The sequence below is a fragment of the Meleagris gallopavo genome, chromosome 3 (genome assembly GCF_905368555.1).
Source record: "Meleagris gallopavo chromosome 3, MGAL_WU_HG_1.1, whole genome shotgun sequence".
NCBI classification, from domain to species: Eukaryota; Metazoa; Chordata; class Aves; order Galliformes; family Phasianidae; genus Meleagris; species Meleagris gallopavo.
In genome coordinates this window covers 84384317-84407854 of record NC_139406.1, presented here as the reverse complement: position 1 = coordinate 84407854, position 23538 = coordinate 84384317, and the positions used below count along the sequence as shown (strand labels likewise).

Sequence of the window (23538 nt, the reverse complement as noted above, 5' to 3'; positions counted from 1 at the left end):
TCACCAGCAACACGGATAGGAGAGGCTGCTGCTTTACCTCTGTGCACTGACACCCTGATGACACCCCCTGAAATGATGTGATTTCATCACACCTTTTCCAGGAGGTGACCACCAACCAATGTAAGCCCCCACACACGTTTGCACCAATCGCATTTATTTGAGATCACCCAACCTGACCGCAGAGGAGCGCAGGCTGAGCACGTTCAGGAATTGTCACCCGTCACAGAAACGCCCAGGCACGGCTGCCAATGCTGCACACAGGGGCCTGGAAAGCGTTGGCTTTCCAGCATGGGAAATGCAGTGCTGAGTCCTGGGATTTTTTTGGAAAAAAACAGCTGTGCAAGCAAAGCCATCCAACCCAGTCGCTCGCTGCCATGGGCCCATGAGGCTGATGCAGCCAAGAATAAAAGGTCTGCCACAAAGTGATATTGAGCACATTTTTCAAATTGCCAACATCAAAAACATTTTCCTATTTCAGATCCCCCCGCTTCTATAACCAGAAGCAGTCAAAACACTCAGCTTTAAAGCCTACGAGTCCAACTAAAAGATGCTGAGCTTCACAGCTCTCCTTGCTTACACAAAAATGGAAAATATTGTACAGGATGCCGCCTTGGCTCCATTTAAAGTTCCCTCTGCTCCCAGAACGGCAGGGCGGGCATTGCCACATGCCATCCCAAAGCATTTTCTTAAAGGGATGAGGACTGCTGAAACCAATCAAGCCCTTTTCACCACACACAAGCCTCCTTGGTTACTGACACCCCACGAACCCTGTGCCCCAGGAGGAGCTGGGCAGCAGCACAGCCACATGGCTCAGCCCAGAGCAGAGCCAAATCCCTCAGGAGGGGAGAAACAGGTTCACAACCAGGCTGGAAAGTTCCATGCTTGCAGCAAGCCAGAATGCTATTAAAATTAGCAGCTGACAGCTAAGGAAGCTAATGGCTGGAATGCAGACCCAGAGCTCTGAGCAAAGATTGTAATCAGCTGTGATGGAGGAGAGCAACGCTACAACCACTGACCCCATTTATGCGCCACTTTGGTTTGTATCATTGGGTCTAGGATACATTGTACTTGCATGCAAGCTGCAACCTGAAGGAGGTATGAGAAGAAAAAGCTGACAAGTTACCATTTAGAGAGAAGGGAAATAGGAGTAGCTCCTGCTCCTCTGGAAGCAGCAGAGTATCAGTACCTGCACAGATGCTACCAGGGTGGTTGAATGACCTGTCTCTGTGAGAGGAAGGAGGAGCCAAGCAGAAATGATAAAACGTCTTGGAGCAAAAGACAAACGTGGATGAATGAACAGCCAGAATAGGAAAGAAAGGGGAAAGAAGGAATGAAAAAAGGGAAATATGCACATGAAAAATACCACAGGCATAAAACTCAGAACATGAAGTGGAATAGAAAAAGAGAAGTAGATGGAAACCAGGAAGGGAAGGAGGAAGAAAGTTACAGCAATGATGCATTCAAACATTTGTATATATAAACACATCTAAAACATACGTACACAAGTAGAAGAACCACACTGTGTTTTATCTACATTGCCGTAAGACTGAACACAGAAGTGGTGATGAAGTCATTGCTTCTGACAGGTCAGCGTAGCTTTCACCTGCACAGGGATTATTTCTGCACACTTCTTGTACCAGGCTAACTCCCATTTACTTTCACCTACAGAAGAAAGAACGCAGAAGCCATGTAAAAATATTCACAGCAGAGCAGCATGTTTACAGCTGCAACATCTCCATCATGTGTGCACAGACAGCCACAGATCCTCATGAGGACTGTTAGCACCATTAGTTGTTGATATTGCTTACAGCACCACATATAAAGCACCACCAAAAGCTGGAGAAACCAAATGTGTCTCTGCTTGATGATAAATAAAAATAGAACAGAAAGGACAGTTACTGTTCCAGAAACCCAATGACCTAAGGCATAAACCAAGATATAGTTAGAAAGTAAAAGCAAATAAGGCAGGCTGAAGTGAAGCAAGAAATATGCCAAAGGAGATACCATCATTTCCTCATATAGTCCTAAAAATCTTGCTTTAAAAAGGAATCCGGAAAGGGGTGAACCACAACAGAGTTTGAGCAAAGGCCCACCCACCCCCGTTCTCCAAATTCCCACTTAAACCACTAATGAAGATGCTGTAAAGATCCTCCATTATTTAAACAACCAGCAGTAAGAAGGAACCCACATCAGAATCACCACATCCATCAAACCACGCGGAGAACAACCCCTAACTAACGTGGCTGCAATGTCCATTGGATCCTGACTTCATGACTCCTGTTCTGCGTGCCCATTTGTTAAAATGCCACATTTTGGGACACACAAAACAGAAGGCAATCAAAAATTATTAATGAGTTAACTTCTACCAGTCCTTCCACAAGGTGATAAAGGAGGTAACATGAAAAAAGAAAGAATAATAATTTAAGTTTTAATACGTCAGTAAAATAAAATGGCCTGCTTTGACCAGCTAATGTGACAGAGTGTTAATCTTTTCTCTACAGAAAAATCCTGGTAACTAACCTTAGTTTGGAACAGGTGAAGAGCAGAAAGGGAGGGTAAAATTTAGGGATGTTTGGGTACACATGCCTTTCTTTTTATTTCCTTAATTTTTTTTCAACATTCCAATATGGCACAATTAGAATTCCAGTCAAGCATATTTTCCTCAGTGCTCAGTTTGAACACTGAGGTCATCACCAGATTATCTTTCAGGTAATGTGTTAAATAATGAACCAATATCTGATACATGTTATTTTTCTTTCTTCCAACCGAGCAGTGGAGGGCCTGGTTTTGCTTGTGTGTTCTTTAACTATCTTTAAATGTTGTATGAAACATGGCTATATATTTAGGAAAAGCACAACTGGGATAGCATACCTTGCACTTTGGAGCAGAATATGAAGAGTTTTGTGGTGCTCTTTATCAGAAAGAGGGTCTGGACAACCCAGAATGGAAACGAACTCTCAGAGAGCAGAGCTCCATTTCCTTGCAGAAAACTGCTGTAGTCTTTGGTAGAAAGATTTCAGCAGTCTTTCTGTTAGCTGAGATGATACATGGAGCACTTTGAAAAGAGAACAAGAGACCTCAAAACTCTATCTGTATTTCCAGCAAAAGCCAGTATAGGAAGACAAGCTGCCAACACCACAGAGCAGGTAGGCTGCAGCTTTCTGGTCTGCCTGAAGCTTCCTTTGCTGGCAGGCTCCCAACTCACACATATCACTGCTGTTGTCAAGCCAAGACCAAACAAATGTCCCCGTAACCAAGACCAGGACTCTGCCCAGGAAGATGATACTTCATCTCTCAATCAGTCAGAGATAATGGGGCACTATCAGAGAAGAGTTAATCACCAAAACAATTTCAAGAGTATTCGTAGCCCACCAACTCAATGGACTAGCTGTGGATGTGTGGATGCTGACAATGGAGCAGCAGGGCAGTAGCACAGTCAGTTCCTTCCTCACGCCCATCAGCTCTTCTGCATTGCTGGAGCTCAGCTTCAGAGAGTTGCTTTTCGTCCATGAGGTAGTAGCTGGGTCCAAACGTTACACAAAGCTAAGGCTTATCTTTACCCTCAGGGGCTCCAAGGATGGAAACTGGTGGGAGGATGCAATACCACTGTTCATCTCTGGTAACAGCCACTCCAATGGACTTGAAGATGACTACAGCCTCCTTCTTCTAAAACCATAGGGGCCTGTTGCAGCAGGAGAAGGCCAGGAGCCTTGCTGGGCAGATCCCCTCTGCCTGCCAAGCCTCCAGTGTAACCACAGTTGCATTAGTCCAACCTTAACACTTGCCAACTTCATCTTTCAAATAAGTATTAATGCTATCAGCAATATTTCATGGGTCTATAGGCTTTGTCACACCTCAAGGATGCCTAAAACAGATTTAGGCCAGGCTCCAAGACTTTCAAGAGAGAATGGCATAACTGAGAGCCTGGGAGGCAGAGATCCCACACAGCAGCCCTGTCCCTGTTGGTACCTCCAGTTCTCTTTCTGCTGAGAGAGTAGAGACAACAGCATCTTAAGTGCTCAGCATCCAGATTTCTAAGCAGAAAAAAAAAAAAAAAATACAAGCGTTCATTACTATAGATATTAGCACTCCTAACACTCCTAACATTTCAAGGAGGAGAAAGACCAGACAGCTGAAAACTCTCTCAGTCGTTGTGAATCAGCACAAGTAACTGCAGGTTGTTTCATCACTCTGTCTTACTGTCTCTTTTTATACTGGCTTGCTCTGTGAGATGCTGGTAGCAATTACTTAAGGAAGAAATTATTGCTGATGAGCGTGGTCAGACGCTGGAACAGGTTATTCTGAAGTACTGGATGAAGTACTGGGGAATCCCATCATCTATCCAAACTACCTATAAAAACTGGTTCTGGTGGGTCTTAATACCAACATCCTTTCGCTCAGATCCATGTCCTTTCCTTTCAGCACAGAATTCCATGTTTCCTTCCCATGGAGGCCAGAACATGGCAGCATCATTCATTCTCATCCCAGCATCATTCATTTTCATCCCAGCAATGAATCAAAACACAGGCAGTGGGACCTAGACAGTCTACTTCACTGTCCCATGGAGACAGACCAATGTACGTTCTTCCTTCTCCTACGAGGCTTCTGATCATAATATTTACTAATCTTCTGCATTCCAGAAATTTGGGCCTCCTTCCATCTCGTTCCATACACGAAGACCTGAAGCCCATCTTTTCAATTTCTTTCTCAGTAACCACAATAGGGGGTCTCCAGTCCAACCTCCCATCTTATAAGCTATTACTTTCCTCTGTAACATCAAGCATTTTTCTGTATCATCTAATAGCAGCCTTTTTAACATTTAAGGAAAATTTAAAGCTTTGCCCACCACAACCCTTAAAAGCAAGCTAATAAAAGAACCAGAGCCAGCTGTGAGATACCTGTAAATGAAATGATCCAGCAACTCAATTAGCATCTGAAAGCCCCAGAGCAGCAGGCCTTAAGTTGTCTGTGCTCAACATTAAGCTCTTGGCTTCTGCTGCCTCGTGGTCATTTCTGGGAAAGTGTACTTCACACCCTCGTTTATATATAAGAGAAAAAAAATAAAATAAAATAAAATAAACAAGCCATTATTATTTAAATGAAGCAGGAAGTATTTCCAAACAGAGGCACAGTAGTGTTTTATTCAGTGTGCTGATCATTGTATTGATAGGTGCGACTAACTACTGGCAGCATCAGCTGAAACAAAGGGGTTTGGGGTACCACGTCTACACTCAGCTACAGCAGGGCTATATTAATAGTGAATAATGAACTTCAACATCAACAAAAAGAGATTCATGCTAGAAATTTTTCCATTTGGAGAAGGCAAAACACAAAGGGTTTGAGGGCAGTTTGTGCTTTGGCCATTGCTCCACATCCCATGTGCAATGACACAGGACAAGCACAGCCCACGGCTGCTGCTTTCCCCGGGTTAACCAGCACACAACACCACATTTACGTTACCACATTTACGTCAGTAGCACACAAGCAGCAGCAAGGCTCCAGTTTCTTGCACCACTCGCTCCTTGCACAGCCGGCAAGCCCTTTCCAGTTGTGCAGGGCTCACCCCTTGCCTGGGCAGGGAGCCAAACAAGACAATGCAATGCACTTCATTTTAGCATGGACTTTGCTCAGCTCCTGTTGTCAAAAAGAGATGGTCACAGGCCCTGCAGTGGACTGCTTAAGAGCCTGGGGGCTCCCAGCAACATTCAGATCATGGTGAAGGCCTCCAAAAGCTGCTCTATGTGCTGGGATGCAGCCTTGCATATCCCACCCACCTCTGCTCTTCACCACCCCTTAAGGAAGGAGCCTACAGCTCTGGGCGCTTCTCCTGAACCACAGATGTCTGCCACCAGAACAGGGGAGAGCCTGTGCGAGCTTCCTATAGGACCTCTGTCACTACTTCCCAAGGGCTGGGACCAGCACCTGGAAAAGCCCCCAGGTGGCTCTGACCAGTAACACAATAAAAGGTTTTAAGCAGAAGAGCATCTCAACCTCGTATTCTCAATCAAGGCATTGAAGAAGTGACTCTCATAGAAAATGCTGCCTTCCAAAACATCTCGTAGCAACACCACTCTTCCGTCTAAATGCACAGAGCAGCCCAAAGTTCCGGAAGCATTTCCTCACCAGGCTGCTCCCATCTCAACTCAGCCCATGCTCTGCAGAACCGAGCAGCTCCTACTGCCTGCACAACCAAACTGGGAGAGGGCATGGCCAAATTTCCCTTCTCTTGTAAAGGAACTGAAATGCAGGTATCAATAGTTTCCATACAAAACATACTCTGCTACTTTTTCCAGGTTTTAAAGGCGGAAATGACAGAGAGAGAATCCATCCCTCCTCTTGGTAATTTGTTCCAGTGGCTAATCACCCTTGCCAAAGTCTTGTGCCATAATTTCTAATTTGGGCTGCCTCCTGACCTGCCTGGATTCCAGTCACAGGTCCTAGTAACGACTCTCGCTGCTGCATGACAGAACTTTTTATAGCCTGATATATTACCGTAGGCAGCAACTCACATACGAATCATTTTTCTATCGAGGGGTATGGCAGGTGCAACCACCAAGAAACCTAAGGTATCAACAGCAGTGAGGATGTGACTGCAAGGGCTGCAGCACAGGCAGGATAAACCTGAGATATTCAGCCAGCCCCAGCTGCAAGATACAGCTCCATGCTGATACTCACACCTGTACCTGGAGGTCACATAAAGAATTTGACACCACCTCAGGATGCAATAAAAGGCATTTAAATCATACAGACCTGGCATGCAAACAGCTCATTTGGCTGTGTACACCTGGAAACGCTCAGCAACACTGCTTTACCACAACACTGGTAACTCTGACAAATGCTGTTCTGCCTTGACCCTCAGGAGCACAGCAAGCACAGGGCAGGCGCTGCATCCGCAGGTATCAATGAACCATGTTGGGCTGCATAGGCAGTGCAACCTGTCCTGTCAGGACGCCATGCTGCATTAACACACACTGACTAGGAAGAGATGCAGCTGTGACAAGGGAAAATGTGGCCCATGCACAGTGCTAACGGGCCAAAGAGATGGATAATTTCTTTATTCCCCACAACCAGCTCTGCATAAATCTAGTCAGGGACTAAGCAGGTGTTTAGTATTAAAGCAATGAGCCAGCAAAGAAACAGAAAACAACACATCATCCCGTGCTTCGAAGTAAGATCTGTATCACCTTGCAAAAACAGCCAGAAGCTTCCTGATCAGGTACACATCTTCCTCTCTGTTATTTTGCTTTGCAACTCTGCACCTTTCTCAGCTCGCACAGCAGGACCCTGCACTGTGCTGTCTCTAGGCCACCAGCAAAGGATTAGGGCAGAACACCCACCAAGGCTTGGGCAGAGTCCTTTGCAGTGGCCGAGCGTGGCTGATACCACCTCACTGCTCCTCCTCCATTGCTCAGTGCACCCAACACCAGACATGACAACCACACTGCTCACACCAGTGACAGCAGTCTACGTGGATAGCCCCCAGCACTGCTCCATGCTGCAATGCTTGAAGCACCCAATGCCCTGCCAATACCCAGAGAGTTGCCACTATACTCACAGATAGGGAACAAAAGATGAGTGCCAGGTTTCCTACAAGCCATGGAAACACTTCCCAGATCACAAAAGTCAGCGTCCTGCCCTTGACATGGCATCAGTGCTATTGTTTGCACAGACCAATAGGCAAAAAAAAAGTGTGTGTGTATAGATGTGTTTTTTTATGAAGATGTCACATGTGCAAGCCCTACCTTGCAATTCCTAGTAGGGCTGCTCCAGCATAATTACAGAAAAGCAATGACACTGTAGTAACCCACGGAACAATCTCATCAGAAAGGTGACAGAAGAACACAACGGTATTTTGATACATTCAGAGATGGTAGATACAGTTTTTTCCCCCCGGTCTTTCCCCACATCCTCAGCACTGCAGTAATTCCTGTATAAAAGTTAGTGAGATACACACAGCCACCAACTGAAAGCCCTCTTTGCACAGCATTCTGATTAAAAACAGGAAGACATGGCTCAGATCCTTCAGAGAATTAGGCATAAGCTCAAAGTTGAGCAGATACGGCCCTTGATGGAGCAGAAACCTAGGCTTGAGTTCGGCAGAGAGAGAACAGCACAGCTGCAGAGCTGCGACACGAGCTGTGCCGTCGGCACACAGCTCCTAGCCTCAGAGAGCAACCAGCTCCTGCAGAAGTTGTATTCCATGCACGGAACTTCACACCGGGAGCCCATCTTCCATTTAACGACTAATTCCTATACATAATTCATTTTCGCAACACACAGAGCTTTCAGCAGAAGCAGCCACCAGCCCTTCCTTATTTTCACTCTTGCCAAGCTGCTCTGACAGCACGAGGACATCTGCACACAGCCCAAGCAGAGGATGCAGCACCTCGGCCTGCAGTGCTCACACTGTGCAGGGATGCTGGAGGTGCACAGCATGTCCCACACCACACAGGTACAGAGGCACTCCCAAGGGCTGACGCACTGCACCTGTACACCTCACTGCCTGCACACATAGGCACAGCCACATCTACCTAATTATGGCATCCTAACCCAGGAGTAAGCCACACTTATTGCGAGAAAAGGGGAAAAAACAAAAGTTAGAGGTTTTCTAACACAAAGCTAACAATGTATATAGCACACACTAAGCTCCATGGATGTGAGTCAGCATCCATCACACATGGCACCCAGCACAGCACCTGGCTGCTCCACGTGCTCAGAAAGCACACATCCCTACTACACAATTTCTAAAATCACAGAGAAAAGGAAAATGGTGTCTCTGAGATGTTGCAATATTGCATTGTAGCATTACTTCTTACGGTGATGTCAACTCTTCAGAGTGAGATTTTTTAAATATATTTTACAGCAACAGATAGGCATGCTTCTATGCTAATCCAAACCAGTTGGCACAAGCTGGCAGTAATGAGATTGTATTTCTGCTCGACAAAGAAATATTCTCACTTTGCACAGCCGTGGCATGTGCACGGTGGTGCTCTCTGCCCTGACCCATGCTGTGTGTCACTATGCCCTCCCCAGAAAGCGCATCACCCAAACAATGCTCTCCAAACCACTGCTCTCATTACTGCCCAGCTCTGCAGACACGCATTAAGAAGAAGGAAGTGGCGTGGGGTATTCGACTCCCTCCGCCTGCCCACAGCCTTGGACAAGCAAAACAAGCCTCGACTTGTCAGTGGGCCTCCAGCATCCCTCAGGCAGGGCCACGGGCATCGCTACAGGCATCACTACGGGCATTGCCCCTCTGTGTGCCCTAAGATGCGGCTGCCAGCAGGCTTCTCAGTTTTGGATTCAAGTTCTAAAGCGTGGAAACACTGTAATACTCTTGACAGGCAAACACCAGTGGCCTCTGGAAATTAAGTTGCGCTTTAAAGTACAGAAATAAAAGATAGATAAATGAGAAATAAAACCAAAATGCAGATTTTTAAGGAAAAGACAGCCTTGGAAGCCCTCGCATTTTCCTCACAGTGCCCCAGCTGACACCCAAGGTACACGCTGTGCCCCGGAGCAGTAAGGGCCAGGCTCCCATCAACCCCCTGCCCCACTATGGGGCTCGGGGCATCCCTTCCCTCCTCGCCTCCCCTCTACGGCTGCCTCCGTACCCCCCAGCCTTATCGCGGCGATGCATCGCCGGGGGGGGCACTCCGAGCTCTTTTCCTCCTCATCCGCCCGGATTCAGCTTTGGCAACGGCTATTTTTAGCCCTCCGTCGACGCAGCGCTTTAAAAAGAATTAATATAAAAAATATATAAAATGCAACACCTCCCCCGCACCCCCTCCATCTGCACGAGCCCCGCGGCCACGCTGCAAACTCCTGCAAGGCCTAGCGAAGGGAAACGTACAGCAAAAAGGGGAGGGGTGGGGGGTTGTAAGGAAAAAAAAAATCCATAAAAATAGCAAAAAGGAAAACAGATAAGCAGTAAGAATAAAAATTATAAGAAGTAATAAAAAAAAATAGAGCGATAATAACAATGCAGATCATTAATAAAAAAATAAAATCAGACCAAAAGCCGCCTCCCCCCCACCCACTCGCCTGCAGCCCCGCTACTCACCGCGCCCCCCCCATTCCCCGGGCTGGGGTCCGCCGGCGGCGGGGCCGAGCGGAGCGGCGCGGAGCGGAGTGGAGCGGAGCGGGCCGCTCTGCCCATGTGCTCGCCGGAGCACGCGCTCGCCTCAATGGAACGTTGTGCTGGTGAGCGGCTCTGTGACGTCACCGCCCCCCGCCGCCGCCGCCGCCGTCGCCGCCGCCGCCGGCCGCAGCCCGGGGCAGAGCGCGGAGCCCGCTCCGAGTGCAGCGGGACGGGGAGCGTGGTCAGCGAGGACTGGGAGCAAATAGCGTTGGATGGCGTGGAAATGGGGTATTCCGGCAGTGCCCCGTTCTGCCGGTGATCAAGGGTTGGATGGCATGGGTACCCGGGAAGAGTAGCCCGCAGCGAAGAGGGGGAGGTGGCTTAGCGGTCCTGTGAGGACTGGGGGGGGGGCGGGGGAAGGAAAGGAGGAAAATACAAAAAAAAAATCGTACGTACAAAGAGAAAAAAAAAAAAAATCACAGAGAAATAAGGACAAAATAAGCATGGTTTTCCCTTTCTATTTATTTAACAACTATGTAAAAATGAAAGGTATCCTCAATTCCGGGCTGGAACTGAAAGCTTGAGCGTTCTATGAGTTTTATTTTTTGCACTATTTTTGCTCTCTCCAGCAAGTGACTCTGACACCTTCCCATGTGTCCCATCTGCAGGCACAGCCTGAGTTGCCCGGTAACCCCCGCCCAGCCTCATGTGCCCCACACCCACCTCTGTGAGGTTGCAGAGAATTGCAGAACCATAGAATCTTTCAGTTGGAAGGGACCCTTAAAGGCCATCTGGTCCAACTCCCCTGCCCTGAACAGAGACACCTACAGCTAGAGCAGGTGCACAGAGTCCTGTCCAGCCCGACCTTTGATGTCTCCAATGTCAGAGCATCCACCACCTCTCTGGGCAACCTGTTCCAGTGCCTCACCATCCTTTATGGTAAATAACTTTTTCCTTATATCCATTCTAAATCTTTCAAAGTAATCTCTTTTACCACCGTCACTATGTGCGGGTGGTAAAAATGATCCCAGCTCCAGAAATGGTTGTGAAAAGGCACAAACTGGTGGTATAAATGAGGCTTCATCCAAATTGTAAGCCCCTGTGGGCTTGCAGTTTCAGCCAGGCACAGAGTGCTGAATGGGAAAAAGAGGCCTTGCATGCCTATGGTGTGAGCCAGGAGAGCCAGGTGGGTCAGACTTCCCTTCAGCAACATGGTTAAACTGTTTTAAACTAAAAGAGGGGAGATGTAGGTTAGATAGAAGGAAGAAATTACTTACTCAGAGGGGAGTGAGGCGTGGGCAGAGGCTGCCCAGAGCAGCTGTGGGTGCCCTATCCCTGCAGGTGCTCAAGGCCAGGTTGGATGAGCCCTGGGTAGGCTGATCTGATGAGTAACAACCAGCCCACAGCAGGGGATTGGAAATGGATGTATTTGGAGGTCCCTTCCAACCCAAGCCTTTCTGTGATTCTATGATTCTGTGATTCAGTGGCTCACTGTGCACAAGCAGGTTGGCAGAGGTGGCAACAGAGCAGCTTTGGGCTGTGCTCCCACAGCTGGCCAGAGCCTAAATCTGAAATAAATGACTTTGGAGATCAGCGAACGTGGGAAAGAGCACCAAATCAGCGCTGTAGTCAAAGGGCTACCAAGCCAGCTACAGGACCCTCATGCATGTGTTCTGAGTGCTCCAGATGTGGGGGCTGGCAGGACTGGTAGCACAGAGCTGTCACCGTGTCACCCATAATGGGGCTCTGGCAGCCACCTCACAGCCACAGAAATAGCTGTCTAAGAGCTCTGAAAAGTGAGATTTAATTCTTTTCTCCCTAGGACTGGCTACCTCAGCAGAACACACACACAGTGCGCTGTTAAACATCAGCTTGCATTAAAACAGTACTTCCCAGTGCCGCATCCTTGCTTGGGTGCACCAGCAGCATGGCTGGGAACACAGATGAGAGATAGGCATCGCCACTTGCTATTTGTGGCCAGGAAAACACCATTAAGAGGAGACTGGAAGCAGTTTTGTGCCTGGTTACCCACAGTCACGTGCACATATGCAGCTGGAGTTGCAACCCAGGGCAGAAGGACAGGCTGCTGCCACTCCAGCAAGGCAGCCTTGGGGCTTGGGAGCCTCCAGGTTCCATAAAAGTGCACAGACTACCCTTAGGGCCACAGCCCTTCCTGGAGAAGGTGCTTGTTGGCAGCTCACAAACAAGCTGTGACATGAGTGACCTGCTTTGTGTCCGAATCATTCAGCTTCTCAGCGTTTGTAGTAGCTGGCCTCTGAAAACTATCCAGCGTTACAGCCTTGATAAGCTCAGGGCATGCCAATAAAACACTTGGCTGTAATCGCCTTTACAGCAGCCTCGCACACCCACACAGGGCGATTGCACTGCTTGAAGTTCACCCCTGCGAGTAAAGCACAGCACGGCCAAGGCCAAATGACGCAGCACGCTCCCGCAAGGCCAAAGGAAGATCAGAAGCAAAGATCAGGGGTCACATTGCAAAGAGGCTGTGCCAGCTGCAGGCTCCTGCCCTCCAGCAGCTTCCTATTGCCTCTCTCTGTGGCCTTACCAGCTCTACCGGTTGCGAGGATCACATGAGAGCTCCTTAATCCGTGTCAGGCAGAGGTGGCCAAGTGAGAAGGGGTCCCGGCAAGGGACGCTGCCCATGGTGGCCTGAACATGGGGAGGTAAAGGCAATGGGGCTGGGGTGAACACCTCAGCCCCCACCTCAGAAGGGTTGTGGAGAGAGACAAACAGCTGGGATGCATCATCATCACAGCAATATTTTATGTTTCCCTTTGTCCAGGAGTAAGTTGTGTTTCAGGTTAATTCCACAGCCAACCAAAAATGCAAGTGGTCTCCAATGTTCAGAAGAAAGCGTTGCATCACTGAGTCTGCTCCCCTCCTCCTAAAGCCATCATTTCACACCAGCCTGTGTTGTCATCAAGGTGAGCATCAGTGTCTTGTCCTCATCTCACCTTTAGAGTGTTATCTTGGAACTTCTCTGAAGGTTGGAAACCACCAAATTTCCATCCCAAATGTATTCGGAGTCCGTATACGCCCATTTGTTTGGCAGCCAGTGTTATGGTATGACAGAACCAGCTCTTCTCAACCTTGCTCACACCTCCCTGTTGTACTGACCAATATCAAGTTCATTCTGTGATAAATTGGTGGTACAAGGCAATGGGGCTTGTTATTACTGAGCATGGTGGTGAGGGACTGATGGTTGGACTGGATGATCTTAAAGATCTTTTCCAACCTTAATGATTCTATTATTCTATGATTCTGTATTTCATGTATGCCTGTGTCTTTTAATTTAAGTACTCACAGTAATCTAATGGTCAGACACTGGAATGGCCTGCCCAGGGAGGTGGTGGAGTTGCCATCCCTGGCAGTGTTCAAGAGGCATCTGGATGAGGAGCTACAAGATATGGTTTAGTGCTTGTGGTAGCAATGGTAATGGGAGGACAATTGGACTAGATGATCTTGTAGGTCCTTTCCAACTTTGTGATTCAATGATTCTATGATTCCCATCCCAAGCAGTGATCCATCTCTAGTGGCTCCCCTGTTGGCTTTGGTGGGTACAGATCTCCAAGAATTAGGAGCAGGTGGTAATAACAGAGCAAGAACAAAGACTGAAAACACTCTGGAGCTGATTGAAGGGCTCCCACCACCTTCCATGTGCTGTCAGTGTCAAATGTGTGACAAAGAAGAGAGGAGAGGAAGGTCTCAGAATAGTATGGTGGCTACTCATGAAATATTCCTGCCAAGAGCTATGGCAGCAGGTTACAGCTTTATTACTGTCAGTCCCATTTTACAGAGTATACACAGTTAATATATTGCTGGGTATAAATAAAAATATAAATTTGTTGCTGGATTTCTGCCTATCCATTTCGTTTCCTGAATTCTCTGTAACCATAAGTTGTTCGCACCTCTCTAGACAGCTATATTGGGCACTGAGTGACATAACACATAAAGGAAGCAGAAGGGTGGCTGATTGGGCAGTGCACCTACTCTAGTGAAGCCAGGCACAAGGTTGCTCGGAGTCCAAAAATGCATCATGAATCCTTCTCTAAAGGACTGCAGGGAAGATGTTTGGCAAAGAAGTAGGACCATGTTCCAAGGAGCAGATTCCTTAAGGCTCTGACTCCAGAGCAAAGAAAGAGGATGTGTGGGGTTGGTATGAAGCACAGAAGTAACAGGCTTTCTTCTGATGGCAGGAGCATGTGACTCAGATGAGAGTATATTCTCCAAGTCTGTGGAATTAGGAAAAAAAAAAAAAAAAGAAAGAAAGGAAAAAGACATTTGATTTTTTAAAGTACTGTTTTTCTGAGTTTACAGTAAGAAATAGTGGGGCAGAGAGGTGCTAAAACAAACTGTGAGCTGGAGGTATAACATCAGCAGTGGAAAAACAAATGTGAGAGAAAGAAGAGAGAACTCAGGAGGGAGAGGCAGCTCCGTTCGAGTCTCAGCCAGAATTCCCAAGGAAGACCCTGAGAAAGACACTGAGTGAGTCCTTGGGGAGAAGGAGCTGAGCCTGTTTGTTTTGTGTGAAGGGCAAAAAGATCAAATCAGAAGTTGCAAGCCTGGGAGAGGAAGCAGGAATTGGTGCTGTCAGCAGGGACAGAAAGCACAGGACAGGAAGGCATCACCAGATAAGAGGTGCAAGTTGTGGGTCTGGTCACATGAGACCCATCCCAGCATGAGCCTACCAGCACTGATGCTATGGCATTAGATGGATGACCCACACTGATGTGATGTGCCAATGGGACATCCAGCAAGAGATGCTCTGCCTGAGAAGCACGGGAGATGCTCAGCTGTGGGGACGAAGTCTCAGGATGCAGAAAATAGCCCCTTACCATCTGTGAGGCACTCAGCTCCGAGGAAACAGCAAGGGCCCTGCCCCCCCACACAGATCCTATTGCAAAATTACAGAGAGAAAACAGTTGGACTTGTCGGTTATTCCTTGGCACCTGTGATTGTTTCAGACAGTATAAACAGGTTGGACTAGCCGAGCTGGCACAAGCCTCTGTGGTATCCCCAGAATGATTCCCTTGCTGCTTACATTTCTTTTTGAGCCTTTACATGAAACTCTTCATTTATAAGAAAATACACAATATCCATGTGAGCCATTTCCAAGTAAGAATGAACCAGCAGCTCCTGAACCATCATGGCAGGCTTCCTGCCACAGCACAGACATGCCTTGCTGCTGGTTGCTCAGTGTTCCTCCAACAGAGGGGTGGGAGTGGGAACAAAGTGTCACCACAATGTTTGCTAGTAGCAGCCAGCTCACTCCTCTTCAGCCCAGTTAGTACCCATACACTCACCTTTTGAGTTCAGCCTTCTCTAAATGCCTATGTATATGGATGTGTCCCAAATCCATGTATATGGATGTGTCCCAAACTCCCCTCACAAGTGCCCAGGAGCAGGAGTTATGTCTCAGCCTGGTCCTTTAGGGGTTTGGGCAGGCTGGTGTCCACACACAGGGCCCCAATTTTATAGAATCATAGACTCGTTAGAGTTGGATGGGACCCCTGAATGTCATATAGTTCAACTCACTTGCAATCAACAAGGACACCTACAAGTCAGTCAGGTTGCTCAGAGCCCCATCCAGCCAGACGCAGGTCCACGTGTCCCCTGTACTGAGAACTCCACATCTGGATGCAGTACTCCAGGTACTCCAGTACACTCACCAGTGCAGAGCAGAGGGGCAGGATCACCTCTTTCAATCTGCTGACTGTGCTAAAAAATGTGGAGACATTTCCTCTTCTTAGCACAGCTGGTGACAGTGGGACCACTGCCCACTTCTATACAACAACCTAGCATTTCCCTGAGAAGTGAAAGAGCACACTTTTCATCTTGGCCTGCACTCAGGATGCAGCCAGATGTCCCAGCCTTGTCCTCTGTGAGATACTCTCTTCCCATCTCCCCCTAAAAGGTGAAGGTGTGGGCAGAATGCTGTCCTGAGACTTGGAAGCTTACTTCACAGCCTTTGTGATGATGCTCCTACACTATAAGGCATAGGATTCCCCTGGGATAGAACCATAAATACAGGTAAATTGGGGAACAATCACTGAGCAAACTCTATAAGCGATAAAAAAAGACCTGAGGAGAGAGGGAGAAGTACTGTGAAAGGACCCCTCTCACAAGCTACTCATTGGTTTAGTACCACAGAGCATCCCATTTGAGCCCCAAGTTATGGATACACATGCAGTCAGCATTCACTTGAACCAAGAAGAGATTTAATCAATTGCATACCATATCACAGAATCACCAAAGTTGGAAATGACTACTAAGATCATCTAGTCCAACCATCAACCCATCACCACCATGTCAACATCTATACCTTTCTTGAACATCTCCAGGGGCAGTGATTCCACCACCTCCTTGGGCAGCCTGTTCCAATATCTCATCACTCTTCTGAGAAGAAACTTCTTCTAATATCCAACCTCAACCTCCCCTGGTGCATTACCTCTTGTCTTACCACTCATTACCTGGGAAAAGAGGCTTACCTAGAAAATATGACAGGCAAAAACTGAAATAGGTACTCTCACAGGTAGACAAGCACCAGGCTATGCTTCTTCCATGCTGCAAGCAATGATCATTAATTTTGTGTTGTGCTAGAGATGCAGAGGAAATGAAAACAATTCAGAAGCAGTAATCATCAATGAAGTTTTAAAATGCCCCTAAGATGCATATACATGTTGTACCCAAGTTCATAGATATGTAAACTGCGGGTGGGTATGTAAAATGCTTTGCCTGTGGCCATGCAGGGAGTTTACATGGACTTCTGTCTTGTGTAGTGAGGGACTAACTCCCAGTCTGCCACCCTCAGTGCTGGTTGACAGACGAGGCTGACTGAGTGAGTGGGAGAACCTTAGCTGGCATCTCTCTGTATCATGATTCACAGCCCTTAATCACTGTTAAACAAATCAAAATGATTTTACACGTAAAGAGCTGGGAAACTACAGTCTGAAAAATGCAAACGTTCTTCCTCATCGAATCTAATTAGATTTGCCGAAATCAGAATGCATTGATCTGTGATTCAAACAGTATGCTGATAACAAAGTTTCATGATAGACATGGTTATGAAGCTACTTGACTAGACTATGAATTAGCCCTTTCAGCAGGAGCTCTCAGCACATTTTCTCAGCGTGCTTTTCCATGGTGAGCTTTTAATCCAAAAATCAACACACAATTCCATTGTTTAAGGTTTGCTGGGCTCTCTGCTGAGCATCCAGCAGAGAAGTGAGGCAGGCGGCCGAGTCATGTTGACTATCAATCTCAGTTAAAATCAACACACCATCTTTAGCCACCCAGCTAAGCGCACTGCGGTACATGCTGGGAGGAGACCTTTACACTGCTAGGCAGAGAAACTAATTTTGTTGCCATGCTGGATAGCTTCATCCCAGTGACGACGGGTAAAAAAAGCAGCACTTTGTGTAAAAAGCATTACATAAATAATAATGGACTCATGTGCCATAAAATTAGTTCTTCATAACTACAACTTACCTTCCTACCTGTGTCCAGTCCAGCATTCAGAGATGTTTAATGTTTTTTAATTCAGATGGTGGAGTCATGTCCACCATGGGATTTCATAGTAACAAGTGATCACGTTAGGTACAGTGAATGGAGATGAGAAAGTCAGATCAGAGCAGGAAGTCTTAAAGAGTCCAGAACAGTTCCTGGAGTGTTTAGGAGCAACTAGGGGACAGGATTTTCCATTTGTACTCAGTTTCAGCTGAGCTTTGCATCCACTGATATTGGAGAGCTTCTGAAAATGTGACTCCCCTGAGCTAGAGTGCATCAGAGTGTAAAGTTACCCAGAAAGTGTGGCAGAGGGCAAGCAGGGCACTTGTATCTGTACTCCAGATTTACCTTGTCCCTGCTATCTTTTCATCCAGAAATTGTTAATGCTTCAGGAGAATAAAACCACAGTAGTTTTTTGGTCTCATCTTTACAAGAGATAACATCCCTAAATGCAGCCAGAGGAAATGAGATCTAGAGAATCACAGAATCATTTAGGTTGGAAAAGACCACTAAGATCATTTAGTCCAGCTGTCAACCTGTCAGACACTCAGCACCTCTGACAATTGACATGCTCTGTGTTAAACCATGTACAACAACCACGTGTGACCCCATCCTTGGTCACAGCCAGGAGATGAGCACTGACACAGGTTGCCCACAGGGGTTGTGGAGTCAGCATCCTTGGAGAGCTTCAAAAACCACCTGGACATGGTCCTGAGCCACGTTCCCAGTGGGAAGTGAGAAGAAAGCACAGCTTGTCCATACATAGGTGGTCAGCAGTGCATGGCAGCAGTATGGTATTTCTGCATGGCTAGACAAAAAAAATGAGGAGGTATCATTTAACTCTCTTCCTAAAGCCAAATACATGGAGCAGCAGCACACTGTGATCACTGCCTTTCAACCTACACTGTGGATAAGCCTCACCACGGATCACAGACTGCCCACCCACACAAGAATTGTCCGCCAGAGGCACTGCAGAAAGAACACCCCCAGCAGAGACAAGGTGGGTGTCCTGAAATTCACTAAAACCAGAACAGTCTGCCATGAAGAACTTCATGAAATCCTGTCGGCCCTCATTTTTAAATTTGATTTGGCTGAACTGGTTTTAAAACTCGCTGGAGAAGTGTGTGTATGCCGCAGAAGAGGCCAGCAAGATCCCGGAGAGGAGGCAGAAATTCAGCTCCTGATGCCTGCACCCATCAGAGGAGTGTCCCCTCTGCCAGGCTGGGTGGAGTGCCTGCTCTGATAAAAGGCTGAGCAGAGCAGACATTAAAGGAGGTCGTTAGCAAAGATCAAAAAGCATGAATGAGAGATAGAGCTGAAACATTTGCAAAGTTACCAAAGCCTTCCAGTGCGAATGAAGAGAAGGATGTTGTGATGCTAAATGAATGGGGGCTATCTAGATAATGATATCAGAATTAAATTAATTAGGAGAAGATTAAAGAAAGATTGCAAAATGAAGTCTGTAATCCTGGCCCTGCTGGAGTCAATAGGTGTTCTGCAGGTGACTGTGAAGAGATTGAGATTTTGCTCATAATGGATACCAGGACAAAGAAAGTTACAAACTGTGGGCTAGTTTACAGATTCTATTAAATTAGGGAATAAATTAGTTGTGATGGATTTACAGTTACAAAATTGAAGCCATGCATGTCTGGAGATGGGATAAATACAGTTTGGGTCAACAACAACATTGACCTGCAAACCCTGAGGTGTCTCTGACAGATTGTGGCAGGACAGCCTATACCTAATTTACCATAACATCTGGACAGAGATTTCTATTCAAAGCATTTTAAACATATTTAACCAGCAAAGTCAGTTTGCATTGTGTGGAAGCAGGGTTATGTTCCAGCAAATGGCACTTGGTGGGATCTGCTGTTCCTCAGAGCAAGTTCCCCTAGAACCAGTGATATGCACATTACATAGAGTCATGGAATCATGAAGGTTGGAAAGATCACTAAAATCACAGAATCACAGAATGGCTTGGGTTGAAAAGAACCACAATGATCACTTAGTTTCAACTCCCTGGCTATGTGCAGTGTCACCAACCACTAGACCAAGCTGCCCATAGCCACATCCAAAAAATCATCCAAAATCATCCAGTCCAATCATCAACCTATGTCTGTGTCCATTCTACACCATGCCATCTACTGCCACATGCACTCTTTTCTTGAACACCTCCAGAGACAGTGACTCTACCACCTTCCGGGGCAGGCTGTTCCAATACCTCACCACTATTTCTGAGAATAAATTTTTCATAATGTCCATCCTGTACCTTATCTGGTGTAACTCAAGGCCATCACCTCTTGTCCTATTGCTATTACATGGAGAAGAGGCTAACCCTCAGCCTCCTTTCAGGTGATTGTAGGGAGTGATAAGGTCTCCCTGATCATCCTCTTCTCCACACTGAACAATCCCAGTTCCCTCAGCCACTCCCCATAAGACTTGTGCTCCAGACCCTTCATGGCTTCTTTACTCTTTCAGATGCTCCAGAGCCTCAGCACTGAGAACAACTCTCAACTTGTAGAGAAACCTCCAGGAAACATAACTGAGCTTAAAATCTTCCAGTACGTAGCGTTCCTGTGCAGCAGTTCATTGACATTAATGGGAATTTGGCCACGGGTTTCAATAAAAATACTTGAAAAATTAGAAGAAAGGCAAGAACCCACACAGCAAGGCAGTGTGATGCAGGTGCAAAGAGCTCGGTGGCAGTAACCAGGTTGTTTAGATGCTTTGCTCCAGCTGCTAAGAGATCATAACCATGTGGCAATCATTTTGGCCCCAGGAGCCCTATTGATGCTTTCGCAGTTTGTGGTTGCTGCTATGGGTGCCTCGCTCCGTTCTTAGTTCTAGGGAAGCAAACTGAAATGAATGGGGAAGAGGTGGGTTAGTTTTTAATTAAGTACCCAAAAGCAACACTTACATTCTGAATAGAAGCACGTATTCTGATAAATACTTTTGCCCTTGTTAAATGTGGAAAAATGCTGGCTTGTTCCATAAGGTCAGGGGATTCATTTTTCTATCTTTCACAAATTTAGAAGGAGGAAAGTGCTTTTCAGTCACAATCCAATTTTGCAGAGAGGGAATAACACGTTACATAGCTGAATCACTTTGATGTCAATTTTAGTTTGCAATTGTTTCATAAGATATTCATGTAGCCTTTTACATTCTCTCAATGTGTGGGAATCTATGCACAATACAATATTATCTTTACTACAGTGATGAACGATAATGAGAATGCATAATAAGATTTTACTTGCGCCCAAAGAAAAATCTGCTTTCTCCCAGATGAGAGGAATTTTGCAGATCAAATTAATATTATAAAACAGTACAATTTATCAAAATAATATGGCTTTTCTTCTCTGAACCCATTGCAAAGCACAGTGTCTATAGCCACAGTGAGCTGTTAAAGTCTGATGGATTTTTTTTAAATCTCTGTCTGTGAAAAATATTTGGTTGAAATAAGCAAAAAAAAAAAAAAATCAGAATTAAAAAAATAGCACTTTTTCACTCTTGTTCATCATGTTTGGCGGATGCCCATCCCTGGAAACACTCAAGGTCAGACTGGACAGAGTTCTGAGCACTTGCTCTAGCTGTAGATGTCCCTTTCAGTGAAGGGGAGTTGGACCAGATGACCTGTAGTGGTCCCTTCCAACTCAGACAATTCTATGATTCTATGTTTATACAGTGCAAAAAACTCTACTATTTAAAAGGTAAATTGTAGCTGTTATCAAGCAGTTCTGCTTCCTCTTCTTGAGAAAGGGAGAAGCACCTTTCCTCAGATTCCTCAGAAACAAATGAATCAAATCTGATTTCCTTCTGAAATTTGTATGAGTATGGAACACTGGCTGTAGCAAAATGCTTGTAATGTATCTTGTTACATCTTTTTAATCTAGATTCTGGTTACTCTTCTATATTCTCAATTCAATGTGCAGCCTAAAAAACATTTGAAGTGTGCAGTAGTGACAAAAACCTGGTGGACAATGAGGATAGAAACATATTCACTGTCTGGTCCAGCCTCTTCAATGTATTTTTAGTCCAGTTTTGCTTGTTTTTAGACACACTAATGGCAACTTTCTGAAAGCACTCTTTCTGGATAGCCTTGCTGTGTGGCACTTATTACTCAGCAGTTATTATTTCTTGTGACGTATATAACATGAATGAAAACAAATTATTTAAGCATTGGTTCTAGGGGAGTCTGATGAAATGCCAAAGAGCTCTAGGCACAGCATTGCCCTTATTGCACCAAACAAATCTCAGGTGACAGCCCAGCAGTGTGAGACCAGTTGGGAGCCCACTTGGTGCTGCAGGTACTGCATTTTGGCAGGGGACAGAGTTAAAGAATCATAGAATCGTTTGAGTCAGAAGTGAACCTTACAGGTCATCTAGTCCAACTCTCCTGCAATGAAGAGGAAGACCTACAGCTAGATAGGTTGCTCAGAGCCCCATCCAAACTGACCTTGAGTGTCTCCAAGGACTCAACATCTGCCACCTCTCTGGGCAATGTGTTTCAGTACCTAAACACCCTTATTGCAAAAACCAGTTCTCCTTATACCCAATCTGCAAGCTACAGAGGGGATCCCTCTTCTCCAAGTTCATCACAGCCTTGGTGTCCAGCCAAAAAGGCTGTATCAGACACTCAGCCAGGCACTCAATCAGAGACACTACCTGCACCAAAATATTTTGATTCTGACATTGTTGAGAAGTGGAGGAATTGGAGAAAAAAAAACAGAAAAAAGAACCTTTCATTCCAGCAGATGCAATCCTGCAAGCAGTTCTTGTGCAGAAGAAAACCACTTGCTGCAAAATAGGAATGATGCTCTGCGGCTGCAACCTGCAGGCAGCCCAAAAGCTGTGGGTTGTGCCCAGGACTGGGCTTTAGCCTGCAGAATGTTTCTGTTTGCCCACTTGCAGCAGTTGTATATAAAGCACAATTCCAGTGTTTTTTTTCATTCTATTTCTGTTCTCTTTCATCACGGATAAATTAACATGAAAGGAGCTGATGGGGCTAATTAGTTCCAAGCAGGGAATTGCTCTCCATTAATTTCTCTGCTTGGAACTCTTTGTAAACCGGTCATATTGTTCCATTTTTGCAGCTTATATTTTAAAACCTCTTCATTTATAGCACCTAATCCTTTATTTCTTCTTGTTTTTCTATTTGATCCTGTAGGGAAAACATAATTCCACATAATTGGGACCTGGGAATAATACATGGTTACAAGGGAGGTTTAGCTTTGAATGGAAATGTGTTCAACAAACAGTAGCCATGGCAAAATCTGTAAAGAGATACATGGAAAGTGAGTTTAGAAACCAAATGCAATCAGCTGGACATAATGCCAGGAACTAACTCACTCAGCTGCTTTCTCTCAGGCTTGTGCACAGCGAGGAATAACTGCAATTTGTACAGCAAGCTGCAAACCAGAGACAGTGCTTGAGGAGTAAGATGTTCCTCCATACAAGTCACAGAATCATTGAATGGTTTAAGTTTTAGGGGACCTTAAAGCCCATCCAGTTCCAACTCCCTGCCATGGGCACGATTGCCAACCACCAGATCAGGCTGCCCAGGGCACCATCCAACCTGGCCTTGAGTACTTCCAGGTCAGCTGGAGTCATGTCATTGAGCTCTTGCCATGGACTTTCCCTTGTGGCTCTATAGCTTCAAGCATGACCACGCAGATGGGCATCAGAGGTTGGGTTCCCATTCATAGGTGGGGATTTGAAGCGAGGTTTGCTCAGTAACTACAGATGTTAAATAGTTTGAGCAAGTGGCAGATGCAACTTTTTCACATGCTCACTGCCAAGATTTGTATCTTTACTCTGACAGAAGAATAACTTACCTCATTTCCTGGGAAGATGGAGCTGCAGCTCTTCATGGGTTCCATTATTCACACCACTGAGTCCAGTGCTGTGAGCAGGACGCTTTTTCTGTAGAAGGT

General features: G+C 46.1%; 1 protein-coding gene across 1 annotated transcript in view; it reads right to left on the bottom strand.

Annotated features, from left to right (window-relative positions):
• The window catches only part of LOC104910456 (uncharacterized), a 73503-nt gene extending 60758 nt beyond the window's left edge, over window positions 1-12745 (bottom strand). The window contains exons 1-2 of the mRNA XM_085219982.1: window positions 12673-12745; window positions 10064-10461 (exon numbers count right to left, since the gene is read on the bottom strand). Coding sequence (XP_085076108.1) covers window positions 10064-10461; window positions 12673-12745 — 471 coding nt within the window. The remainder of the gene's footprint in view (window positions 1-10063; window positions 10462-12672) is intronic.
• Between the last annotated feature and the right edge of the window lie 10793 nt (window positions 12746-23538).